The sequence below is a fragment of the Sebastes umbrosus genome, chromosome 4, assembly GCF_015220745.1.
Source record: "Sebastes umbrosus isolate fSebUmb1 chromosome 4, fSebUmb1.pri, whole genome shotgun sequence".
Lineage (NCBI taxonomy): Eukaryota > Metazoa > Chordata > Actinopteri > Perciformes > Sebastidae > Sebastes > Sebastes umbrosus.
In genome coordinates this window covers 10120879-10145612 of record NC_051272.1, presented here as the reverse complement: position 1 = coordinate 10145612, position 24734 = coordinate 10120879, and the positions used below count along the sequence as shown (strand labels likewise).

General features: G+C 38.9%; 4 protein-coding genes across 9 annotated transcripts in view; 1 reads left to right on the top strand and 3 right to left on the bottom strand.

Annotated features, from left to right (window-relative positions):
* Nucleotides 1–8137, bottom strand: part of tdrd12 (tudor domain containing 12) — a 36783-nt gene extending 28646 nt beyond the window's left edge. For all 6 annotated transcript variants that reach the window (XM_037766518.1, XM_037766520.1, XM_037766521.1 and 3 more), the window contains exon 1: nucleotides 8127–8137. The gene's annotated coding sequence lies outside the window, so the exon portion shown is untranslated. The remainder of the gene's footprint in view (nucleotides 1–8126) is intronic.
* On the top strand, nucleotides 418–3798 carry faap24 (FA core complex associated protein 24). The gene is made up of 4 exons (XM_037766531.1): nucleotides 418–691; nucleotides 2101–2243; nucleotides 2342–2497; nucleotides 3172–3798. The coding sequence occupies exons 1-4, from the start codon at nucleotides 598–600 to the stop codon at nucleotides 3421–3423; spliced, it is 645 nt and encodes a 214-aa protein (XP_037622459.1). The 5' UTR covers nucleotides 418–597; the 3' UTR covers nucleotides 3424–3798.
* LOC119486424 (E3 ubiquitin-protein ligase TRIM21-like) lies at nucleotides 3874–15658 on the bottom strand. Its single transcript, XM_037766526.1, is given in 4 exon segments — nucleotides 3874–6462; nucleotides 8683–8784; nucleotides 8787–8863; nucleotides 15324–15658. Coding segments are annotated over 3 exon segments (1782 nt in total). The 5' UTR covers nucleotides 8817–8863; nucleotides 15324–15658; the 3' UTR covers nucleotides 3874–4812.
* Nucleotides 15659–18755: 3097 nt separating this feature from the next.
* On the bottom strand, nucleotides 18756–23863 carry LOC119486425 (E3 ubiquitin-protein ligase TRIM21-like). The gene is given in 3 exon segments (XM_037766527.1): nucleotides 18756–21063; nucleotides 23730–23831; nucleotides 23834–23863. Coding segments are annotated over 3 exon segments (1776 nt in total). The 3' UTR covers nucleotides 18756–19419.
* Nucleotides 23864–24734: the final 871 nt, after the last annotated feature.

The following is a 24734-nucleotide window of genomic DNA, read 5'->3' as shown; positions in this document are numbered from 1 at the left end:
TATTCATTTTTATTTTTATTTTATTGTTTTTTATTTATTTATTTGTATTTATTTATTTATTTATCAACAAATATGACAAAGAAAGAAGGGAATTGCTATCAGGAGTAAATGATGGAAATATTACAATGGAGAATCTGTTAGGAAAGACATCTAAGAAAGTACACAATCTTCTAATTAATGACTTAAGGGCAACAGGAATAATGGAGAGAATTTAATTATTATTAGTATTAGTATTATTGTTATTATTATTATTAATAATTCTAATTTTTATTTTATTTTACTTTATTTTTATTTTATTTTTAAAATGTATTTATTTTACTATTTATTTTTTTATTATTTTTTTCCTGCCAAACTACTGCTCCACACTCCAGTCCAGTAGGAGACGTAATGCACCTATAAGCTGGTTTGCCAACCGCCAATAAACACCAAAGAAGAAGAAGCAGTGTTTTCAGCCTGTCTGCATGTTTACAGTTATCCCTCTATATACAGTTATCCCTCTATATACAGTTATCCCTCCATATACAGCATCCAGAGAGGGTTTAAAAGGTGTTTTATTGAACCCCATGAAGACGGTGAAGCTGCTCTGTGTTTGTCTAAATGGAGACCAAAGCTCTGCTGAACGCGGTTCCTCTTGGACACGTTATTGCCAGCGACAAATGGAGAAACTCGTCTCTCATTCAGAGTTTAAAGGGTAATTAATTGTTTTATTCCACCGTTTATTCCAACCGTTCAGCATGTAACAATAGCTAACGTCTGTGCTGTTATTTCTTTGACGTGGAGACAACAAAAGTACCAAACCCCATTCATAAATATATCGATTTATGTTTGTTTCGCTTAAATGCAGACAAACAAACCGTGTAGAATATAACCAAACACCCTGTCTGTTTCAGATACTTCCACTCTTCAATTCGGCTCACATGTCACCACTTTAAAATTGTTTAATAATGTAACTTCTATAAGTTCAAGTACGCTGCTCACCGCCGCTTTAAGCTGTCACAAATGATGAAAATTTTACATTTTACAGATAAAAAAGCGTTGCTAAGAGGTGCTGTCAATGCCGAATTGAAGAGTGTTCACCAAAGTGACAGACTAGCCTCCTAAGAATAAATTATATTTTCAATATTATCGTCTTTTGATGATTAGTGCAGCATTTAATAGGTTTTTGAGTGGAGTTCTGCATGAAAGTCATGCGCCCACTAGAACATGCATTCACAATTGGATATTGTGGAATTTATGGCCTCCTTGATATCTGAACGCGTACCTTTTAAATTAAATTATATGTCACTCAGTAGTCAGTGCAAATTAATTAATTGTTTTAAGCAAAAATTTATAAAATTCACTGCTTCTGAAATCTGAATATTTACTGGTTGAATTTTAATATGTCAGGTTGGGCTTTGGATGTTTTTTTTTTAATCTGTCTTTTATGGACCAACGGATTAATCAAGACTATAATTTTGAGATTAATCAATAGTAAAAATTATCATTAGGCCTAGTTGCTGCCCTACACCTTTGTTACGTGTAGTTGGCCTAAGTTTAGGTTCAGAATTATCATTTAAGTTTGATGTAGTACCTCTTGAAATGTTTCTTTGCTTGCATAATGTACTTTGCATTAGTTAAGGTGTGCTTTATGTGGCCTCTAGTATTAGATTTCTTTTATCTTTCTTTGCTCACCAAGAAATGTTTATAAGTCTGTCAAATGCAAAATGCAGCTCGTCTCTGCAGATTGATGAATGGCAATGCATATTTTACTGAAAGATTAGGACTTTTATTAGGGCTGTGTATTGACAATAATGTGGCGATACAATACGCATCACGATACAGTGGTTACGATTCAAAATATTGCGATATATTGCAATACTGTAAGCAAGGAGCAATTTTTTTTTACATTTAATTTTAAGAAAACTGTCAGGGTGTATCTTTACGAATTAAATAAAGTATTGACTGAGTTAATCTTTGCATGTTAACTACTAATAACAATTCTATACAGTGTTTTTGAGAATCAATACCGTATTACAAAACAAAATATTGCGATCCTTGATATTTTCTTACACAGTCTCGATGTAAAAATGCACTCATGAACAAGCTTTACTTCCACTGTAGGTGGAGGTGTGAAAATCCTCTTTGAGAATGAACTGGGCGTGGCAGACTTCCACCTGCCCAACAAAAGTTGCGTCCTGTACGTGTCTGAGTGTGACATCATAGCAGGAAACAGCTACAAGAGGAAGCTGGTTCGCTACAGAAATGTGAGTTTAATGAACGAGACAACAGACAAAGTGGTTTTGCTAAAAGTCTCTCGGTGATGTTCTGTCTGATATAAACAGTTTCCCTCCTGTTTTTACAGACCAGCAGTAGTTTCCAGGAGCTGGTGTTGGTGGAGAACACCAGACTCAGTGAGCAGTACTTCGCTGCTGTGCAGAAGTTTGTGGTGTTTGACCTCGGATTGACTCTGCTGCCGGTCAGCGGGCAGACTGAGGCCTCGCAGCTCATCAGTCAGATCGTGAGTAGTGAAGACAAAACAATAAACCTGCAATAAAAAACAGTTTGATTTGTTGATTATGTTAAATGTGTTGATTCAACCATTTAAGGCTTATTTTGTCCTGTTATCTGTGTTTCAGTCGGTGTTCCTCTTTGCTAAAACAGTTTTTGTGTTTGACATAAACCCTGATTATTTTTGAGTCTTTCCACTGAAAGGGATTCTCTGTAAGAATCAGAAATTGCTTGTTAACAATGACACCTGTGGCCGTTAAATCAACGACAGTCAGCGTCCTGTTACTCGCGCTCACGCTTGTGTTCGCACTACCTAGACATGAGCAAGCATCGGTTGAAACAGTGATGGTACATGTCCACAGCCTCCGTCCTTTCCACGCTTCCCATTCATTGTCTATGGAGGCAGCCATGCATGCATTCTGGTAGAATGGCGGCGTGATTTGGTCGCTCCTCCTTTGCGTAAAGTTGAGGTCTAGGCTACTTTATGCAAATCAGGGGCGTCCGGTGTGATTCGCCGCCTCAAGAAACTGCCTAGAAACTTTTAAACTAAACATTGTCGATCCAAAATAAAATTTCCTCACCTTCACATCCCTAAGACAAACACAGATCTTTGGTGTAAAAGGCGTAAAGCAGTACACTTAATTGTCTGATGCTGATTTTCCAACCTGCTCTGATCGTCTCCAGGTTCACGGGGAGGGCAGAGAGAACCCCTTCAGGAGGAGGAGTTCGTCTCGGCTGCTGGACCCGCTGGTCCTGGCTCTGGTGCAGCACGTCCCCGGGGTCGGCAGGGTCAAAGCTCTGGCTCTGCTGCAGAAATTCTCCAGCATCCAGCAGCTCTGCAACGCCGCCCCCGCCGAGCTGGAGCCCATCGTGGGTCAGGCTGCAGCTCAGCAGATCCACAGCTTCTTCCACAAACCCACTGTGGCTGGAACCTGAAGGCTCGACTCTGGGTCTTTATTTAACCAGGCACGTTTGGATTTAATGTAAACACAGATACACTTTGGCTCACATTAACTCTTTATTTGAAAGATTGTTTGAAGAAATCTAACTTTGTGTTTCCTTAAGTGCACAAACTTTAAGAAACACTATTTGCGTCTGTTGACTATGTGGGCTGCCACATTTTGAAGACGTTTCAGTCTGGACCAAATTGGAGGACCAAGAATGCCGTCCTGCGAGCCACGCTGCTAACATGGGTTAAAATGGAGAGCTTCGAAAATGACATAGCTTTTGTGATTTTTGCCGCCGACTTCACTGTATCATTTTCTGTTTTGTATTTTTTGTTTTGCATTAAAAAATGTATTTTGGTTTCTAGGTTTTGGGGTTTTCTGTTATATTCCTTGTTTCATTCATAACTGTCATGAACAGTAAAGGACACAAACACTACAGTCATTGTAAAATTTTATTGAGAGTCAGTGCACAATATAAAACATAATACTATGGGTCATTTCATAACTTTCAAACTCAGCACATCTCTTTTAAAGGTAAACTAACTTAACAATTTCAAAATGCCAAAACCAATGGAAAACCTTTCTTTCTATACAGTATATAATATCTCTACATTAAGCATCCCTTATTAAACAAACTCAGCTGCCACACACACCTGTGTGCAGATTTCAAGGATGGTCATGCTCATATTAAAATGGATATTGGGTAGTCAAAAATACTTACAATGTAAGTTATCTTTAAATTCCTATTAAACACTAGTTTATTGCTCAGTAATCATACTGTATCCCATAATAACAGAAATAGTACCAGTAAGTTAAAAATATCTACAATATAAATTCTTTTAAAATTCCCACATTATTTGTTTGTTTCCATTCCCTAACTTCACATCTTGTTCAATTGTACCAACGTGTATGTATCACTACATACTGTACTGTTGGCCATGTTACACTGTAATTTGGGAAGAATTCCTCTTTCATAAAGTGCTCTTCAGTAATTTGTTCCAGTATGCACACATTACAATACAATGATCAAACAATAACAAGTTTTGAAATTGAAAATGTGAAAATTGTGAAAATGTGTTTAATTCTGAGTACATTATTTTCTGATGACTTAACAGTCTAAGGAAGGTAATGCAGTTATTAGAATAAATCAGATTGTGTTGGATGACATCAATCAGTGCGGTAACATTGGTGTATTGTAGTAGTAAGCAGCAATGTGAAAAATCAAAGAAATTTACAGAAAGAAAATGCAAAATGCAAAAAAACACATTGATCAGAATTTGAAAAATCAACAATGTCTTCTACACTGTTCATCACCAGAACAATTCATTCATTACATTAAATGAAAGTGAATCTTTCTTTAGGAAATCAAATGGTTGTTCTACTCAGTGTGATTGACAGGAGAAATGATCAGAGGAGCAGAGTTTTTACCATTATTATTAAAAAATGGGCTGAAGAATGGGTAGAGTTTCTCAGTGAAGGAGCAGCCAGTAAAGGAGTAGATAAGAGCTGCAGCATCAACATCATAAAAGGAGACCAGACCCTCCTCATAATCCACAAACACCCCCACCTTCTCAGGCTTCGGCTTCAGAGAGAGACAGACTGCAAGGTCCTCAAGAGCATAGTACTCATTGTCATTCCTTAAACAAATTGTCCAGTAACCATCCTGAGGAGTCAGTATGATTTCTCCCTTCCTGTTGATCGACTCTCTGGCCACTCCTAAATCCCAATTAGTCTTCCCCTTAACTTGAACCTCGTAGTAAAACCTTCCTGAAGAGAAACTCTGCTTTGCTAAGACATTTACACAAATATCAAATCTCTCTGGATTGTCTGGGAGATTCTTATATACATCACCATGTTTAACTTGTTTTCCATCATCAGACAGGATGAGTTTGGGATGTGCTGTATCAGGATCAAGTGTCACATCTACTGCAGACTGCTGGACCCTCTTCAGCTTGGCCTCAAAATGCTTCATCTCTTCATTGAGCATCTCCTTCAGCTGAATCACAGCTCTCACCACAGTCCCCTCAAATGAAGGTGGACAGATGCTGACTCCTGTCCAGTCCTTGGTGGGTGGAGCAGCGTTCAGGGCCGTGAAGCTTTGGAGGAGGTGGAGGTGGTCTTCAGAGCGTGAGAGCTGCTCCACCTCAGTGCTTCTCTTCTTCAGCTCAGAGATTTCCTGTTCCAGGTCTTTGACGAAGCCTTCAGCCTGTTTCTCTGTCTTTCTCTGCTTCTCTTTGACCGTGTCGATGAGCTCGGCCTGGCTTCTCTCAACAGACTCTTTCAGAGCGGTGAAGACCTGAACACCAGCTGCTATCTCTCTGTCTGCATCTTCCTTACTGAGCTCCACTGAGTGTTTGATCTCCTGAATCTTCAGCCGTCTCTTCTGGATCATCTGCTGAATTTCAGCCTCTGTCGTCCCCAGCTCGGCCTTCTTTCCTTCACATTCTTCTTTCAGAGGAACAACATCATGTGTCTTGTGGTTTAAAACAGTGCAGAGCATGCAGACACACATCTGGTCGGTCTTGCAGAACAGCTCCAGCAGTTTATCGTGCTTCGTACACATCCTGCCTTCCAGGTTCTCCACAGGGTCGATCAACTGATGTCTTTTCAGGCCTGACACTGTCAGATGAGGCTCCAGATGAGTCTCACAATAGCAGACCAAACACACCAGGCAGGACTTCAGGGCCTTTAGTTTGGTTCCAGTGCAGAGGTCACAGGGAACTTCTCCTGGTTTGGCAGCTTGTTGCTCTGAGCTGCTGCTGCTGGCTTTCTGTTGAGCTGACTGTCTGAACTGAGCAGCCATCTCAGAGATAAAAGTATTGACCTGCAGCTCAGGTCTTGTGGAGAAAATCTTTTTACAGTTGGGGCACTGATAGGGGACTTTAATATTCCAGTGTTCAGTGATGCAGGTTTTGCAGAAGTTGTGTCCACATGGTGTGCTGACTGGATCAGTGAACACATCTAGACAGATGGAGCACAGAAACTGATCTTCAGTCAGCAGACAGCTGGCAGCAGACATATCTACACTCTGAGGACAAAAATGGTAAAAAACAAAACTGTAATTACACATCTTTTGAAAATTAAAAGGCGGTTAGTGCCAGGCATAATTGGCATATTTCAATATGTTTGCTCTAAAAAAATACCTAATTGTTTTGTTTAAAATATAACTGCAGGTACATCCCCTTACAGCAGCTTTGACGGCTGGTTCTATTATCGCACGCTGGTGGGCTTTGAAGCTGTTGTTATCATTTAAGTAAAAAAATTAGGTTAAAAATAATTTAATAAGATGCAAATATAGCTTTTTATGTTTATTTGTGATTCATTTAGGCTACCAGGTAGAGTACACTCAGCGCACTGTGGCTGATTTAGTTAATCAAGGCGTCTAGGAGGCATCCTGATGAGATGCCCGAACCAACTCATTTGGTCTCTTTTGAGTAGAAAGGAACAACGGCTCTACTTTGAGCTCCCTGGATGTCTGAGCTCCTCACCCTATCTCAAAGGCTGAGCCCTGCCACCCTACAAAGGAAGCTCATCTCGGCCACCTACCTCCGCGATCTCATTCTCTTGGTCACTACCCAAAGCTCATGACCATAGGTGAGGGTTGGAACGTAGATGGAGCGGTAAATCAAGAGCTTTGCCTTTCGGATCAGCTCCCTCTTCACCACAGCGGTCCTGTACAGCGCCCGCATAACTGCTGACACAGCACCGAACCAGCTGTGCATATCCCGCTCTATTTTTAACCATGACCAAGACCCAGAGATACTTCAACTCCCTTGCATGGAGCAGTGACTCACTCTCAACCTGGAGGGTGCAATCCAACATTTTTTGGCAGAGAACCATGGCCTCAGACTTGGAGGTACTGACTCTCATCCCGACCGCTTCACACTCGGCTGCAAACCGCCCCAGTGCTGCTGAAGGTCACGGTCTGAAGAAGCAAACAGAACCACATCATCTGCAAAGAGCAGAGACGCAATTCTGAGGTCCCCGAACTAGACACTCTCCTTCCCCCCCGGCTGCGCCTTGAGATCCTGTCCATGAAAATCACAAACAGGATCGGTGACAAGGGAGGCCAACATCCTCCGGAAATGTGTTTGACTTTGTCTTTGAGATTCTCATTATCTCACTTATTCACGGGAGACTTCCCTGTGACGCTCCCTTCACATACACAGCTTCTGTAGCGACACTGACACCTACTGGCAATCCACTGGCACAACTCCCTTACAATGACACTGGCAATAAATAACACTGTACCCTAAATTCTAACCACATTGAACACTTTCTTCTCATAAACACATATGAAACATGACAAACTCTCTTCACTTGCATTACACCCAAGAAATGGTTCTGTTATAACCTACACATGACTTATTGTGCCACACTCACACTAATTAATTGTCACGGTAACCGGCAACCAATTAAATCTATCAATGTACGAAAGCATGTGGGGAAACAAATATGACTGGTCTGCAGTGTAAAGTGTTACTGTAACTAGTGTTCAATAGACTCGGGCCAAATATTTTAATTCCACTTTAACATTGGACTTAACACATGTATTACAATTTACTGTTATATATTTAGACAGTATTTGTCTTTGTTATTTGTTTTATTGAAGCGTACAAGGGAGCAGAGCAAAAGGCAAATCGCCTTCTCTGTCCAAAGACCTTTTAGAGTCAGAGAGTCAGCTTGGACAAAGAGGAGGAAGAGGAGGATCAGAGAGAGAGGATGAAGATACAAAGAGCAGAGAATCAGACACATTCGATGTGCAGAAGAAAAGATGGAAGCTACTGCTCTGGACTACAGGAAATTATATACAATATAATTTCTCCTCACAGCCCCCACGGCCACCGATGAACCTCAGTTAAACATCTGCCCTGAGTGGAACTTCCTGTCTGAAGCTGAAGTTTTGAGTTATTACCAGTTGTTGAAACACAGTAAATATTATCAGCTGAGCTGCCTACAGAAACAGAGAAGTTGAGGAAAGAGTTTAAAGGTCAAGGCTGTTTACCAAAGTGTTTAACAGCTATGTAAGTTGTAATGTGTCAATTTTCTGCCTTTACAAGCACTAAAATAAGTTGTCAGATAAAATCAGATACTGCTCTCAGTGTTTGGACAATCCAAAGGGCATTTAAGCTACACTAGTTAACTTTTAGCATGACTAGTTCATCTGGTGTTTTCTCTGCTATGGATTCTAGTTTGAACTAAATCTTGACAGTTAGTGTATTTAGTCTCTGTAGGTCCGTGTACTCACCAGTGTTTGGCAGAGATTCTGCTGTGTTGTTGATAAAAACCTGCTGGATTCAGTTAAATGTTTCTTTAGAGAGAAACACAGAGACTTGTCTCGACTGCAGCTCTGCTGTTGCTCAGACACACTTTCACTTTCATTTCAGGAAATGAGACGTTGCAGCTCTCCCCTTTCAGTGTTGCTCCTCCTCTCAGTGGAGCTCTGTCAGTGAGGCTTTATTTAAATACCTTGACATGTCTTTGGAACAAGATGAGTTTTTTTAGTTTTCATTTCTTCTTTTCTCTCCAGTGGAAGTAAACAGCAGCCAAAAGAACATACAACTACAAACAGACAACATAACAAAAGAGGTCAGTGCAAGATATTCAAGAACATCCTGTATCTTTTGATCAACAGGCTACAACGCTTCCTCTACAGTCCCTCTACAATCCCACAAACACTCAAATGTTCAGCTCACTGTTTATCCTGCAATTTCACTTTTCTGCTGCTTTCCAAACTGTTTAACATCTTTTCTTTATGCTACAGTTTTATTACTGATCACATTACAGGAGAAAAAAGTAAAGAAAAACTGAGATAGAAAACTTGTCACTTGGCCAAAAGTCTGTGATTTTGAGGTTTCAAAAGTCGTCCAGTAAAATACTTCTTTCAAAGAATTGTTAACTGAAATTAAAATTGTGTATTTTAAAAAAGTTCTTTAATTAGAGATTAGAGATTAGATATTAAGGCCTGACTACTACTCAGGCTTTAATTGCTTTCAAACACACAGGATGTCTGAGAAAACACAGGGGATTTATAGTAAGCACTTTTATTTTAATGCATGATTTTGAAAATCTTACAGTGTAGATATTTGAAAGTTAATGTAGCTGAGATCGACACCTTTCCATGCAAAAGCTGGACAATGAAATACTCAAGTCCGTTCTGTCGCTGTCTAATTCATTTTTCACTGTTCTAGAATTTTACCAGGTCAAAACTTGAATTGTTTTGCTTTCAGGCTCAAGTTAGGTCAAGCCTCAATGCAGTTAAAGTGATAGTTCGGGTGTTTTGAAGTGGGGTTGTATGAGGTACTCTGTGTATTATTTACAGTACATGACGGTCGGTGTGCCCCCAGCTTGGAGAAACAGACAGAAGCACCGACACTTGAGCAAAGCAATGTGCTGCTGTGGACGGGGACGGCAGAAAAGTGTATTTTAGCCACCTAAAAAAATCAATACCCGTTAAGTGTACGCTACATTTAGAATATTTTCACTGCTTTATCTTGCTGTCAGAGACCTTTCCTTCTCCTTTCTGACGGGGAACTGAACTGAAAGGGAAACATATCTATGCTCTCTTCAAAGCCAGCAGGCTCAGATGACAAAGACAGTATAGATACGTTTCACCTTCAGTTCAATTTGCTGTGGGAAAAATATTCTAAATATAGCGTATATTTAAACTGAAATAATTTTTTTTAGGTGAGCCTTTCTTCTAGGTGGCTAAAATACATTTTCTGCCGTACCTGTCCACAGCAGTAGGCTACATTGCTTTGCTCCGGTGTCAGTGCTCCTGTCTGTTTCTCAAAACTGGGGGCACGCTGACCGTCATCTACGGTAAGTAATACACCTACAATGGATACGTACCTGATAAAACCCCACTTCAAAACACATGAACTATCCGTTTAAAGGGGGACTACGCCCATTTAAAATATTCATACATGTTAATCATATGGTCAAAGACAGCCCAAAAAATATTATTTAACATGAACAACTCTCTCCAAAATCTAAAGAGAGCTAAAACTCAAACTCATGATGTCATAGGGTATAAAGTGTGGAACTGATCCATAGTTAATGAATTTGGAAAGATGTTCTAGATGACACTGAGAGCACCCAGGGGAATATTCTGAGTATATGGGAACATTTTCTGTTCAGCTGAGAACACAATAATAGAGTAAAGCTAATTTGGGTATAAAAAGAAAACAAACTTTCTAGTTCAGTCTCCCAGTTCATTGTCTATGGAGCAGCTCCAGACTTTATACCCTATTACATCACAAGTTGAAACTTACTTCTATGGTTTCTGGCTTTGAGAGAGGAGCTCATGACCACAAATATTGATTGAACTTTCCTAGGCCATGGAAATAATATATTGGATTTCTTAATTTAGGTGATGTTCCCCTTTAAATCTCAAGTCCTATTACTTTACTAAACGTGTGTTAAAACATGTGAAAACATCTCAGACTGCAGAGAGTCACAGCTGAGTTGGTTAGATATTAGTTATAGATAAACTATGTGTGTTAGAAAGGGTGGCAATGACACAAAAAGCTCCCCACTTACTAGAAAGAGTACTTGTACCAATTAGACTTAGATTTAATTGTGCTCCTGCATTAATGTAATCTGCTTCATCAACAGATTGTGTAGATATTCATTAAGAGCATGACCTCATATGACCACAGGCTCCAGTTGAACTCCACTAGAGGACGTCCTCAGATGTCACTTATTCTCTAAAAAGTAGTAGCACTGGTTTAGTGTTCACATCAACTGCTCAAACACAACTAAACCCTTAAATAACACTATGTTATTTGATACTACCAACTATCTCAAATGTGGTGGGTGTTGGAGCTCGTCAACTGAAGTCAGTCTGAGAACAGCTGATGATGTTTTTGAATCACATTATTTGGTGTCATTATAGAAACACCATCAGCTGTTTTTTCAGCTTTGATATCAGTCAAAACAAAATAACTTAATCAGACACAATAAAAACTTTAGTTTGCTTTTGTTTATTTAAAAAGAAAAAGAGAGAAAAGTGAATTACTTTTGTCTTATTCATAAACTGCTCTTCAGTAATTTGTTCCAGTATGCAACACTTCTTATATACACAATGATCTGATAATAAACAATTTGAATTTGACACGTACAAATGCTTCTGATTTCTGCGTACATTGTTTTTCATGATTTAACAGTCTTGAAGGCAGGTTATTAGAATAAATTAGACTACATTAGATAATATCAATCAGTGTGGTAAAATCTGTGTGTTGTAGTAATAAGTAGGAATGTGACAAATCAAATAAAAACATTTTCAGGATAAAAGAAAAAATCTGTAAAAACAACAATGTATAACCAATAAATACACATGTATTACATCAAATGAAAGTGAATCTTGGTTGTTCTACTCAGTTTGATTGACAGTAGAGATGATCAGAGAGGCAGAGTTTTTACCACCATAGTAAGGACCAAAGAATGGGTAGAGTTTCTCGGTGAAGCAGCAGCCAGTAAAGGAGTAGATAAGAGCTGCAGCATCAACATCATAAAAGGAGACCAGACCCTCCTCATAATCCACAAACACCCCCACCTTCTCAGGCTGAGATTTCAGAGAGAGAAGGATTCTAGGGTCAGCAAGAGCTTTGTGCTCCATTTCATTCCTCAACCATATCGTCCAGTGACCATTCTGAGGAGACAGTATGATTTTCCCCTTCCTGTTGATCGACTCTCTGGCCACTCCTAAAGTCCACTCAGTCTTCCCTTTAACTTGAACCTCGTAGTAAAATCTTCCTGAAGAGAAACTCTGCTTTGCTAAGACACAAACACTAGTATCAAATCTCTCTGGATGGTTTGGGAGATTCTTCTTTACATCACCACAGTTTACTTGTTTTCCATCATCAGACAGGATGAGGTAGGGATTTGCTGTATCAGGATCAAGTGTCACATCCACTGCAGACTGCTGGACCCTCTTCAGCTTGGCCTCAAGCAGCTTCTTCATCTGTTTACTGAGCGTCTCCTCCAGCTGATTCACAGCTCTCACCACAGTCCCCTCATACAAAGATGGACGGACGCTGACTTGTGTCCAGTCCTTAATGGGCAGAGCAGTGTTCAGGGACGTGAAGCTTTGGAGGACGTGGAGGTGGTCTTCAGAGAGTAAGAGCTGCTCCACCTCAGTGCTTCTCTTCTTCAGCTCAGAGATTTCCTGTTCCAGCTCTTTGATGAAGCCTTCAACCTGTTTCTCTGTCTTTCTCTGCTTCTCTTTGATCGTGTCGATGAGCTCGGTCTGGCTTCTCTCAACAGACTCCTTCAGAACGGTGAAGACCTGAACACCATCTGCTATCTCTCTGTCTGCATCTTCCTTACTGAGCTCCACTGAGTGTTTCATCTCCTGAATCTTCAGCCGTCTCTTCTGGATCATCTGTTGAATTTCATCCTCTAGCTCAGCTTTCTTTCCATCATATCCTTCTTTCAGAGGAACAACATCATGTGTCTTGTGGTCTGAAATAGTGCAGAGCATACAGACACACATCTGGTCGGTCTTACAGAACAGTTCCAGCAGTTTATCGTGCTTCGTACACATCCTGCCTTCAAGGTTCTCCACAGGGTCGATCAGCTGATGTCTTTTCAGAGCTGACCGTGTCAGATGAGGCTCCAGGTGAGTCTCACAGTAGGATTCCAGACACACCAGGCAGGACTTCAGGGCCTTCAGTTTGGTTCCAGTGCAGACGTCACAGGGAACTTCTCCTGATTTGGCAGCTTGTTGCTCTGAGCTGCTGCTGCTGGCTTTCTGTTGAGCTGACTGTCTGAACTGAGCAGCCATCTCAGAGATGAAAGTATTGACCTGCAGCTCAGGTCTAATGTTGAAAACCTCTTTACAGTTGGGACACTGGCATAGGACATTAATATCCCAGTGTTCAGTGATGCAGGTTTTACAGAAGTTGTGTCCACATGGTGTGCTGACTGGATCAGTGAACACATCCAGACAGATGGAGCACAGAAACTGATCTTCAGTCAGCAGACAGCTGGCAGCAGACATATCTCCACTCTGAGGACAAAAAGAGTGAAAAACAAAACTGTAATTACCTATCTTTTACTTATTTGTTTAATAAAATCAAACTATGGTTAGTGGAATATAATGAGAGTCATCCTGAACGCTGTTATATTGCATCCAGCTGAGGGCCATATTTATTTTAAAAATGGTGCAACGCAAATATGTGCTGTGGTCGTCAATGAATTTGATGGCATCTATTCAGCGTCTGATTTATTAAGACAGCATATTATGCAGTCAGTTCATGCTGGGAGTGGAATTATTAATACATTAGCAAGCATTAACCTACACACGTTTATGGGAAATGAAAAGCATATATATAATAAGACAAATCAAAGACACACAAACTTTATAGAAGCCTATATTAATTTAATACTTTTAGTTACAAGATTCTGATTATAATACAAAATTTAAGTCAACTAATATGATGTATTTATTTTGGACTAAGCTACCCAGCAATATGTAGAGTTGTTAAAATGAGCTCCACCTTTACCAGCTGCAACATTAAAGTGATGAACACATTAATGCATCAATAATAATGATCCAATAACATAATATATAAATATTTCTGAAATGAGCCTTTCAGCATAACGAGTACTTTTAACTTTTAATACTTTAGTATATTTTGATGTTTATACTTTAGTACTTTTACTGAAGTAACATTTTGAATGCATGACTTTCACTTGTAACAGTGTATTTCTGAACTATGGTATTACTACTTTTACTCAAGTAAAAGATCTCAGTATGGAGGGCCGAACCTGTCAAAATCAAAACTAAATAAATAAATGAGTAAATTACTCGATAAATAAATTAATATGTCATTAAATGTACCAAAATAATATTACAAATAAGTGTAGGCATTAAATAACTGATGAAGTTTAACATAAATTGTTTTAATTTGCTTTATTAATTTATCTTTGTATTAATTCCCCTATTCAGCTGCAGACTGACAACCCACCGTATGGCGCCGGGGTTGAAGACTGGAGTTGATAAGCAGACAGCGTTAGCTCGCTAGCTAGCTCGCCTTGTACAGTCAATCTATGCACTCAAGTTGACCCCATGATGACACATGTTGAATGACAGCCCACTCATTTACATAGTGAAGCAGAAATGCATAAAGACATGTAAAAGGAATTGTATAAAGAAAAGAATACAGAAATAAATAACTTTGGGGAAATAAATAGGGGGAATATTGTAAAGGGAAAACAATGCATAAATAAATACATTTAAAAATTATTTTTAACTGATTCAAAATAAATGCAAAAAAAACAAATACATTTAAGTAAATGAAAATATATAGATAAATAAAAAAGGAAAATTAAATAGAAGAGTAAATAAATAGGGGAATTAATAAAAAAGTAAATACAATAGATGCAAATTAAAACAGAAATATCAATTTCTGATTTCATCAATTAATGAATGCCTACATTTCTTTTTAATAATCTCTTTGGTACATTCAATGAGAAATTAATTTATTTATAGAGTAATTCAAAAATCCATTTTTGATTTTGGCAGCTTCTGTCCTCCATATTTCAGTACTTCTTTCACCTTTGGTGTAAATGCAGCCAAACTCACAATTAAATGTTTTTGCAGCCTGTCGTGATTCTGATCGATGGTCAAGTTCCAAGTTTAATGAACACAAACCAAAACTCTTCATCCACTAATTGTTTACAGTAATCAGATATTGTGTTCATTAATAACAGCCAAATTGCTCCATTTTTTCTTTCTAATAATGGCTTTTCAGTTATATAGGCCTATATTGAGGAACTTCCTGTCTGAGTAGAGCTGAAGTTTTGAGTTAATACCGGTTGTTGAAACACAGTAAATATGATCAGCAGTTAGAGTATTTAGTCTCTGTAGGTCAGTGTACTCACCAGTGTTTGGCAGAGATTCTGCTGTGTTGTTGATGAAAACCTGCTGGATTCAGTTGAATGTTTCTTTAGAGAGAAACACAGAGACTTGTCTCGACTGCAGCTCTGCTGTCACTCAGACAAACGTTCACTTTCATTTCAGGAAATGAGACGTTGCAGCTCTCCTCTTTTAGTGTTGCTCCTCCTCTCAGTGGAGCTCTGTAGGTGAGGCTTTTTTTAAATACCTTGACATGGCTTTGGAACAAGATGAGTTTTAACTTTGTATTTCTTCTTTTCTCTCCAGTGGAAGTAAACAGCAGCCAAAAGAACATACAAATACAAACAGACAACATGACAAAAGAGGACAGTGCAAGACATTCAAGAACATCCTGTATTTTTAGATCAACAGGCTACAACGCTTCCTCTACAGTCTCTCTACAATCCCACAAACACTCAAATGTTCAGCTCACTGTTTATCCAGCATTTCACTTTTCTGCTGCTTTACAAACTGTTTAACATCTTTTCTTTATGCTACAGTTTTATTACTGATCACATTACAGGAGAAAAAAGTAAAGAAAAACTGAGATAGAAAACTTGTCACTTGGCCAAAAGTCTGTGATTTTGAGGTTTCAAAAGTCGTCCAGTAAAATACTTCTTTCAACGAATTGTTAACTGAAATTAAAATTGTGTATTTTAAAAAAGTTCTTTAATTAGAGATTAGAGATTAGATATTAAGGCCTGACTACTACTCAGGCTTTAATTGCTTTCAAACACACAGGATGTCTGATAAAACACAGGGGATTTATAGTAAGTACTTTTATTTTAATGCATGATTTTGAGAATCTTACAGTGTAGACATTTGAAAGTTAATGTGGCTGAGATCGAGACCTTTCAATGCAAAGGCTGGACAATGAAATACTCAAGTCCGTTCTGTCGCTGTCTAATTCATTTCTCATTGTTCTAGAATTTTACCAGGTCAAAACTTGAATTGTTTTGCTTTCAGGCTCAACTTAGGTCAAGCCTCAATGCAGTTAAAGTGATAGTTCGGGTGTTTTGAAGTGGGGTTGTATGAGGTACTCTGTGTATTACCATCATCCTGCGCAGCTCCCCAGTAAACACGGTGGAGTCGTTCCGTTTCCTGGGCACAACCATTGCCCAGGACCTCAAGTGGGAGCTAAACATCAGCTCCCTCATCAGTAAGGCTCAGCAGAGGAAGTACTTCCTGCGGCAGCTGAAGAAATTCAACCTGCCACAGACCATGATGGTGCACTTCTACTCGGCCATCATTGAGTCCATCCTCACCTCCTCCTTCACCGTCTGGTTCACCGCGGCCACCGCCAGGGACAAGGCCAGGCTGCAGTGGGTCATTTGTGCTGCAGAGAAGGCAATCGGCTCCAACCTTCCCTCCCTCCAGGAGCTGTACACTTCCAGGACCTTAAGGAGGGCAGGAAAGATTGTGGCCGACCCCTCCCATCCTGGACACCATCTCTTTCAGACTCTGCCATCTGGCAGGAGGTTAAGGTCCATCAGGACCCAAACCTCACGTCACAAAAACAGTTTTTTCCCCATGGCAGTGGGAATACCACCCCCCTACTGTATCCCTCTCTCTCCCTCTGATACCTGATTGTTTGCACTCCAGCAATATTTGCACTATCTGTTTATATCATGTTTATTTTTGTTTATAGCTTATTTTGTATATTGTATATTGGTAGAATTTCAATTTTGTATTCTTATTTTATTCTAACGTTTATCTATTCTTTTGTTATTATACTGTTTTGACTTGCACCAACATAACCAAAGCAAATTCCTAGTGTATACCTCTTACACCTGGCAATAAACACGATTCTGATTCTGATTCTGATAGATGACGGTCGGTGTGCCCCCAGCTTGGAGAAACGGACAGAAGCACCGACACTTGAGCAAAGGAATGTACTGCTGTGGACGGGGACGGCAGAAAAGTGTATTTTAGCCACCTAAAAAAATCAATACCCGTTAAGTGTACGCTACATTTAGAATATTTTCACTGCTTTATCTTGCTGTCAGGGACCTTTCCTTCTCCTTTCTGACGGGGAACTGAACTGAAAGGGAAACGTATCTATGCTCTCTTCAAAGCCAGCAGGCTCAGATGAAAAACAGTATAGATACGTTTCCCCTTCAGTTCAGTTTGCTGTCGGGAAATATTCTAAATATAGCGTACATTTAAACCGAAATACATTTTTTTAGGTGAGCCTTTCTTCTAGGTGGCTAAAATACATTTTCTGCCATATTTGTCCACAGCAGTAGGCTACATTGCTTTGCTCCGGTGTCAGTACTCCAGTCTGTTTCTCCAAACTGGGGGCACGCCGACTGTCATCTACAGTAAGTAATACACCTACTATGGATATGTACCTGATAAAACCCCACTTCAAAACACATGAACTATCCGTTTAAAGGGGAACTACGCCCATTTTAAAAATTCATACATGTTAATCCTATGGTCAAAGACAGCCCAAAAAATATTATTTAACATGAACAACTCTCCAAAATCCAAAAACTAGAGAGCTAAAACTCAAACTTGTGATGTCATTGGGTATAAAGTCTGGAACTGCTCCATAGACAATGAATTGGGAAAGATGTTCTAGATGACACTGAGAGCATCCAGGGGAATATTCTGAGTATATGGGAACATTTTCTGTTCAGCTGAGAACACAATAATAGAGTAAAGCTCATTTGGGTATAAAAAGAAAACAAACTTTCTAGTTCAGTCTCCCAGTTCATTGTCTATGGAGCAGCTCCAGACTTTATACCCTATTACATCACAAGTTGAGACTTACTTCTCTGGTTTCTGGCTTTGAGAGAGAGGAGCTCATGTTCACAAATATTGATTGAACTTTCCTAGGCCATGGAAATTATATATTGGATTTGTTAATTTAGGTGATGTTCCCCTTTAAGTCTCAAGTCCTATTTCTTTACTTAAACGTGTGTTAAAAACATGTGAAAAACATCTCAGACTGCAGAGTCACAGCTGAGTTGGTTAGATATTAGTTATAGATAAACTATGTGTGTTGGAAAGGGTGGCAATGACACAAAAAGCTCCCCACTGACTAGAAAGAGTACTTATTAGGGAACCAATTATTTAGACTTAGATTTAATTGTGCTCCTGCATTCATGTAATCTGCTTCATCATCAGACTGTGTAGTTATTAATTAAGAGCATGACCTCATATGACCACAGGCTGCAGTTGAACTCCACTAGAGGACGTCCTCAGATGTCACTTATTCTCCACAGACTAGTAGCACTGGTTTAGTGTTCACATCAACTGCTCAAACACAACTAAACCCTTAAATAGTTGGTATGTCAAGCCGCCACCCCATGTAAAGGCTGGTGAGGTGGTTGGGCACTGGAAAACTTTAAAACGGGATGTTGAAAAAAACAAGTTGATAAGCCGGAGTAGTGCAAAAAAAGTGATGTTTATTAACAAAAGTTCACTGAAACAAAAGGCAAAATCAAACCCGGGAAATTCAATGAATCTACATTTTAACTGAATCAAAAGAACACCAAACAAAAAAACTGCAGCTTCATAGCAAGCTGTTAACTCTTCTCTTCTTACCTATTTCATCCTACTCTTAACAGTGCCCAGTCCCTACCCTCTAAGAGGACATAGCGAGGCAAACCTGCCTGCACTCTCCCTGATGAGCTGCTGAGCAGCTGATCCACCCCAACATCCCAGGCAGAATAACAAAATCCCATGAACCCATAGAACAAACCAAACAAGCCTGTGTCACCTATCCACACTACTTGACAATGTATCAAATGAACTTAAACATTGGACTGAAAACAACAATTAAACAGACACAAAACACTCCTCTTAATTTTGGGGAACAGAGCCCAGTGAAAAGGGAGAAAGGCAGCCTTTTCAAACGGTAACTTTGAGCAAATATGATAAAAAGTTATTTTTATAAAACTGTCACTATATCCTGACAGTAGTGCATGAGACAGATATTATGTGAAAAAAATAATATTCCTCTGTCTACTCCTAGTGCTCCTAATATTTCCAAGATTTCACTGCGGAAAACAACCAAAAAAATGTACATTACAATAAATGAAAGTGAATCATTCTGTAGAAAATCAAATGGTTGTTCTACTCAGTGTGATTGACAGGAGAGATGATCAGAGGGGCAGAGTTTTTACCACCATAGTAAAGATCAGGACTAAAGAGTGGGTAGAGTTTCTCAGTGAAGGAGCAGCCAGTAAAGGAGTAGATAAGAGCTGCAGCATCAACATCATAAAAGGAGACCAGACCCTCCTCATAATCCACAAACACCCCCACCTTCTCAGGCTGAGACTTCAGAGAGAGACATACTCTAGGGTCAGCAAGAGCTTTGTACTCATTTTTATTCCTCAACCATATCGTCCAGTAACCATTTTGAGGAGACACTGTGATTTGTCCCTTCCTGTTGATCGACTCTCTGACCACTCCTAAATCCCACTGAGTCTTCCCTTTAACCTGAACCTCGTAGTAAAACCTTCCTGAAGAGAAACTCTGCTTTGCTAAGACACAAGAACAATAATCAAATCTCTCTGGGTTGTCTGGGAGATTCTTCCTTACATCACCCTGTTTAACTTGTTTTCCATCATCAGACAGGATGAGCCAGGGCTGTGCTGTATCAGGATCAAGTGTCACATCCACTGCAGACTGCTGGACCCTCTTCAGCTCGGCCTCAAACAGCTTCTTCATCTGTTTACTGAGCGTCTCCTCCAGCTGATTCACAGATCTCACCACAGTCCCCTCATACGAAGATGGACAGACGCTGACTTCTGTCCAGTCCTTGGTGGGTGGAGCAGCGTTCAGGGACGGGAAGCCTTGGAGGAGGTGGAGGTGGTCTTCAGAGAGTAAGAGCTGCTCCACTTCAGTGCTTCTCTTCTTCAGCTCAGAGATCTCCTGTTCCAGCTCTTTAATGAAGCCTTCAGTCCGTTTCTCTGTCTTTCTCTGCTTCTCTTTGAGCATGTCGATGAGCTCGGCCTGGCTTCTCTCAACAGACTCCTTCAGAGCGGTGAAGACCTGAACACCAACTGCTATCTCTCTGTCTGCATCTTCCTTACTGAGCCCCACTGAGTGTTTCATCTCCTGAATCTTCAGTCGTCTCTTCTGGATCATCTGCTGAATTTCAGCCTCCAGCTCGGCCTTCTTTCCATCATATCCTTCTTTCAAAGGAACAACATCATGTATCTTGTGGTCTGAAATAGTGCAGAGCATGCAGACGCACATCTGGTCAGTCTTACAGAAAAGCTCCAGCAGTTTCTCGTGCTTCGTACACATCCTGCCTTCCAGGTTCTCCACAGGGTCGATCAGCTGATGTCTTTTCAGAGCTGATCTTGTCAGATGACGCTCCAGATGAGTCTCACAGTAGGATTCCAGACACACCAGGCAGGACTTCAGGGCCTTCAGTTTGGTTCCAGTGCAGTCGTCACAGGGAACTTCTCCTGGTTTGGCAGCTTGTTGCTCTGAGCTGCTACTGCTGGCTTTCTGTTGAGCTGACTGTCTGAACTGAGCAGCCATCTCAGAGATGAAAGTATTGACCTGCAGCTCAGGTCTAGTGTTGAAAACCTTTTTACAGTTGGGGCACTGGCATAGGACATTAACATCCCAGTGTTCAGTGATGCAGGTTTTACAGAAGTTGTGTCCACATGGTGTGGTGACTGGATCAGTAAACACATCCAGACAGATGGAGCACAGAAACTGATCTTCAGTCAGCAGACAGCTGGCAGCAGACATATCTACACTCTGAGGACAAAAAGAGTGAAAAACAAAACTGTAATTACCTATCTTTTACTTATTTGTTTAATAAAATCAAACAATGGTTAGTGGAATATAATGAGAGTCATCCTGAACGCTGTCATATTGCATCCAACTGAGGGCCATATTTATTTAAAAAATGCTGCAACGCAAATATGTGCTGTGATCGTCAATGAATTTGATGGCATCTATTCAGCGTCTGATTTATTAAGACAACATATTATGCAGTCAGTTCATCCTGGGAGTGGAATTATTAATACATTAGCAAGCATTAACCTACACAACCTATGGAAAATAAAAGCATATATAATAAGACAAATAAAAGACACAAACTTTATAGAAGCCTACATTAATTTAATACTTTTAGTTACAAGATTCTGATTATAATACAAAATTTAAGTCAACTAATATTATGATGTATTTATTTTGGACTAAGCTACCCAGCAATATGTAAAGTTGTTAAAATGAGCTCCACCTTTACCAGCTGCAACATTAAAGTGATGAACACATTAATGCATCAATAATAATGATCCAATAACATCATATATAAATATTTCTGAAATTAACATTTCAGCATAACGAGTACTTTTAACTTTAAGTACTTTAGTATATTTTGATGTTTATACTTAAGGACTTTTACTGAAGTAACATTTTGAATGCATGACTTTTACTTGTAACAGTGTATTTCTGAACTGTGGTATTACTACTTTTACTCAAGTAAAATATCTCAGTATGGAGGGCCGAACCTGTCAAAATAAAAAAATAAAAAATAAATGATGAAATAAGTCGATAAACAAATCAATATGTCATTAAATGTACCAAAGTAATAATAAAAAATAAGTGTACGCATTAATCAATTGATGAATTGTAACATAAATTGTTTTAATTTACTTTATTAATTTATCTTTGTATTAATTCCCCTATTTATCTACTCTTCTAATTTTCCATTTTATTATTTTTTTATTAACTTATATTTATTTATTTAATTTTGCATCTATTTTTGTATTAATTTAAAATATATTATTAAATGTATTTATTCATTATTAATTAACTTATGTATTTATTTATTTATCTATCCATTATTTTCCCTTTGCAAGTTCCCCCTATTATTTCCCCAAACTTATTTATTTCCGTATTCTTTTCTTTAGACGTTTCTTTTTTTACATTTCTTTATGTAATTCTGCTTCATTATACAAATGAGGGGGCTATCATTCAACTTGAGTCATGGGGTCAACTTTTCGCCTATTGGTTGATCGACATCAGAGTGCATTGATTGACTATACTGTACATGTTAACATGCTAGCTAGCTAACGCTGTCTGCTTATCAACTCCAGTCTTCATCCCCGGCTTCGTACAGTACACTACAATGGAGAGAACGGGCTTGGTGGCTTCGGCCTGGAGGTTCTCACTCTGAACAAGCTCAACCTTGGGGGTCCGCAAAAGAGTTAAACAGTTAAGCTCCAGTTGGTTGGTCTGCACACCTGTACCAGTCAGACAATGCAACCAGCTGCAGACTGACAACCCACCGTATGGAGCCGGGGATGAAGACTGCAGTTGATAAGCAGACAGCGTTAGCTCACCTTTCACAGTCAGTCTATGCACTCAAGTTGACCCCATGATGACACATGTTGAATGACAGCCCACTCATTTACATAGTGAAGCAGAAATGCATAAAGACATGTAAAAGGAATTGTATAAAGAAAAGAATACAGAAATATATAACTTTGGGTAAATAAATAGGGGGAATATTGCAAAGGGAAAACAATGCAGAAATAAATACATTTAATAATGAATTAATACATTTAAAATAATATTTTTAAATGGTTAAAAATAAATGTAAAAATAAACAAATACATTTAACTAAATGAAAATATAAAAATAAATAAAATAGGAAAATTAAATATTAGAGTAGATGAATAGTGGAATTAATACAAAGGTAAATACAAAAGATGCAAATTAAAACAGAAACATCAATATCTGATTTCATCAATTAATTAATATCTACATTTATTTTTAATATTCTCTTTGGTACATTCAATGAGAAATTAATTTATTTATAGCGTAATTTAATCATTTATTTTTGATTTTGGCAGCTTCTGTCCTCCATATTTCAGTACTTCTTTCACCTTTGATGTAAATGCAGCCAAACTCACAATTAAATGTTTTTGCAGCCTGTCGTGATTCTGATTGATGGTCAAGTTCCAAGTTTAATGAACACAAACCAAAACTCTTCATCCACTATTTGTTTACACTAATCAGATATTGTGTTCATTAATAACAGCCAAGTTGCTCCATTTTTTCTTTCTAATAATGGCTTTTCAGTTATATAGGCCTATATTGAGGAACTTCCTGTCTGAGTAGAGCTGAAGTTTTGAGTTAATACCGGTTGTTGAAACACAGTAAATATGATCAGCTTACAAAGGCAGACAGCAGCTACAGAAACAGAGAAGTTGAGAGGAAAGGGTTTGAAGTTCACGGCTGTTTACCAAAGTGTGTAACAGCTATAAGTGGTGAAACCTAAATTTGGTGCCTTTTATAATCATTAAATCAGATACTGTACTCCATAAAGAATGTTTTTTTCTTTGTTGTGGTTTCTGGTTTCAACTAAATCTTGACAGTTAGTGTATTTAGTCTCTGTAGGTCAGTGTACTCACCAGTGTTTGGCAGAGATTCTGCTGTGTTGTTGATAAAAACCTGCTGGATTCAGTTGAAAGTTTCTTTAGAGAGAAACACAGAGACTTCTCTCGACTGCAGCTCTGCTGTCACTCAGACAAACGTTCACTTTCATTTCAGGAAGTGAGACGTTGCAGCTCTCCCCTTTCAGTGTTGCTCCTCCTCTCAGTGTAGCTCTGTAGGTGAGGTTTTATTGACTCTTTGGGAAATACCTTAACATGGCTTTGGAACAAGATGAGCTTTAACTTTTTGTTTCTTCCTCTTTTTTCTACAGCAGCAGCCAAAACAACATACAAGTACAAACAGACAACACAACAAAAGAGGTCAGTGCAAGATATTCAAGAACATCCTGTATTTTTTGATCAACAGGCTACAACGCTTCCTCTACAGTCCCTCTACAATCCCACAAACACTCCAATGTTCAGCTCACTGTTTATCCTGCAATTTCACTTTTCTGCTGCTTTACAAAGTGTTCACCATCTTTTCTTCATTTTGACAGATTTCTTACTGATCACAATACAGGAGAAAAAAAAGTGAAGAAAAACTGAGATGAAAATCTTTTGTCACTGGAACACAATATAGACTTCTCCGTGATTTTGAGGTTTCAAAAAAAGTAAAGTGCTTCTATCAGAGAACCCTTTACGTTATTTTAGAAAAAGCCTCTCAATCAGAGAGAGTAGTCGGCCTTAATTACATTCCACGACTGGAAAATCCATAGTGTGTCTATGAAAACACAGATGGTTTATAATTCGAAAAAGAGTGATATGTTCCCAGGAAGTAATAATTTTAAAATCAAAGGAAATCCTTCAACGCTACTACAAAATTAAAACAAAACAGTTGAGTGGTAGATGTGCAAAAACATACTGTACATTGTACCAGAAGGCTTTAACACCACACAACAATCCCATCAGTCTAAAGTTGAGCTCAGTCTTTGATTTTATAATTTGTAACCTTTTAACATCTCAGCAACGTGTATTTTTTCTCAC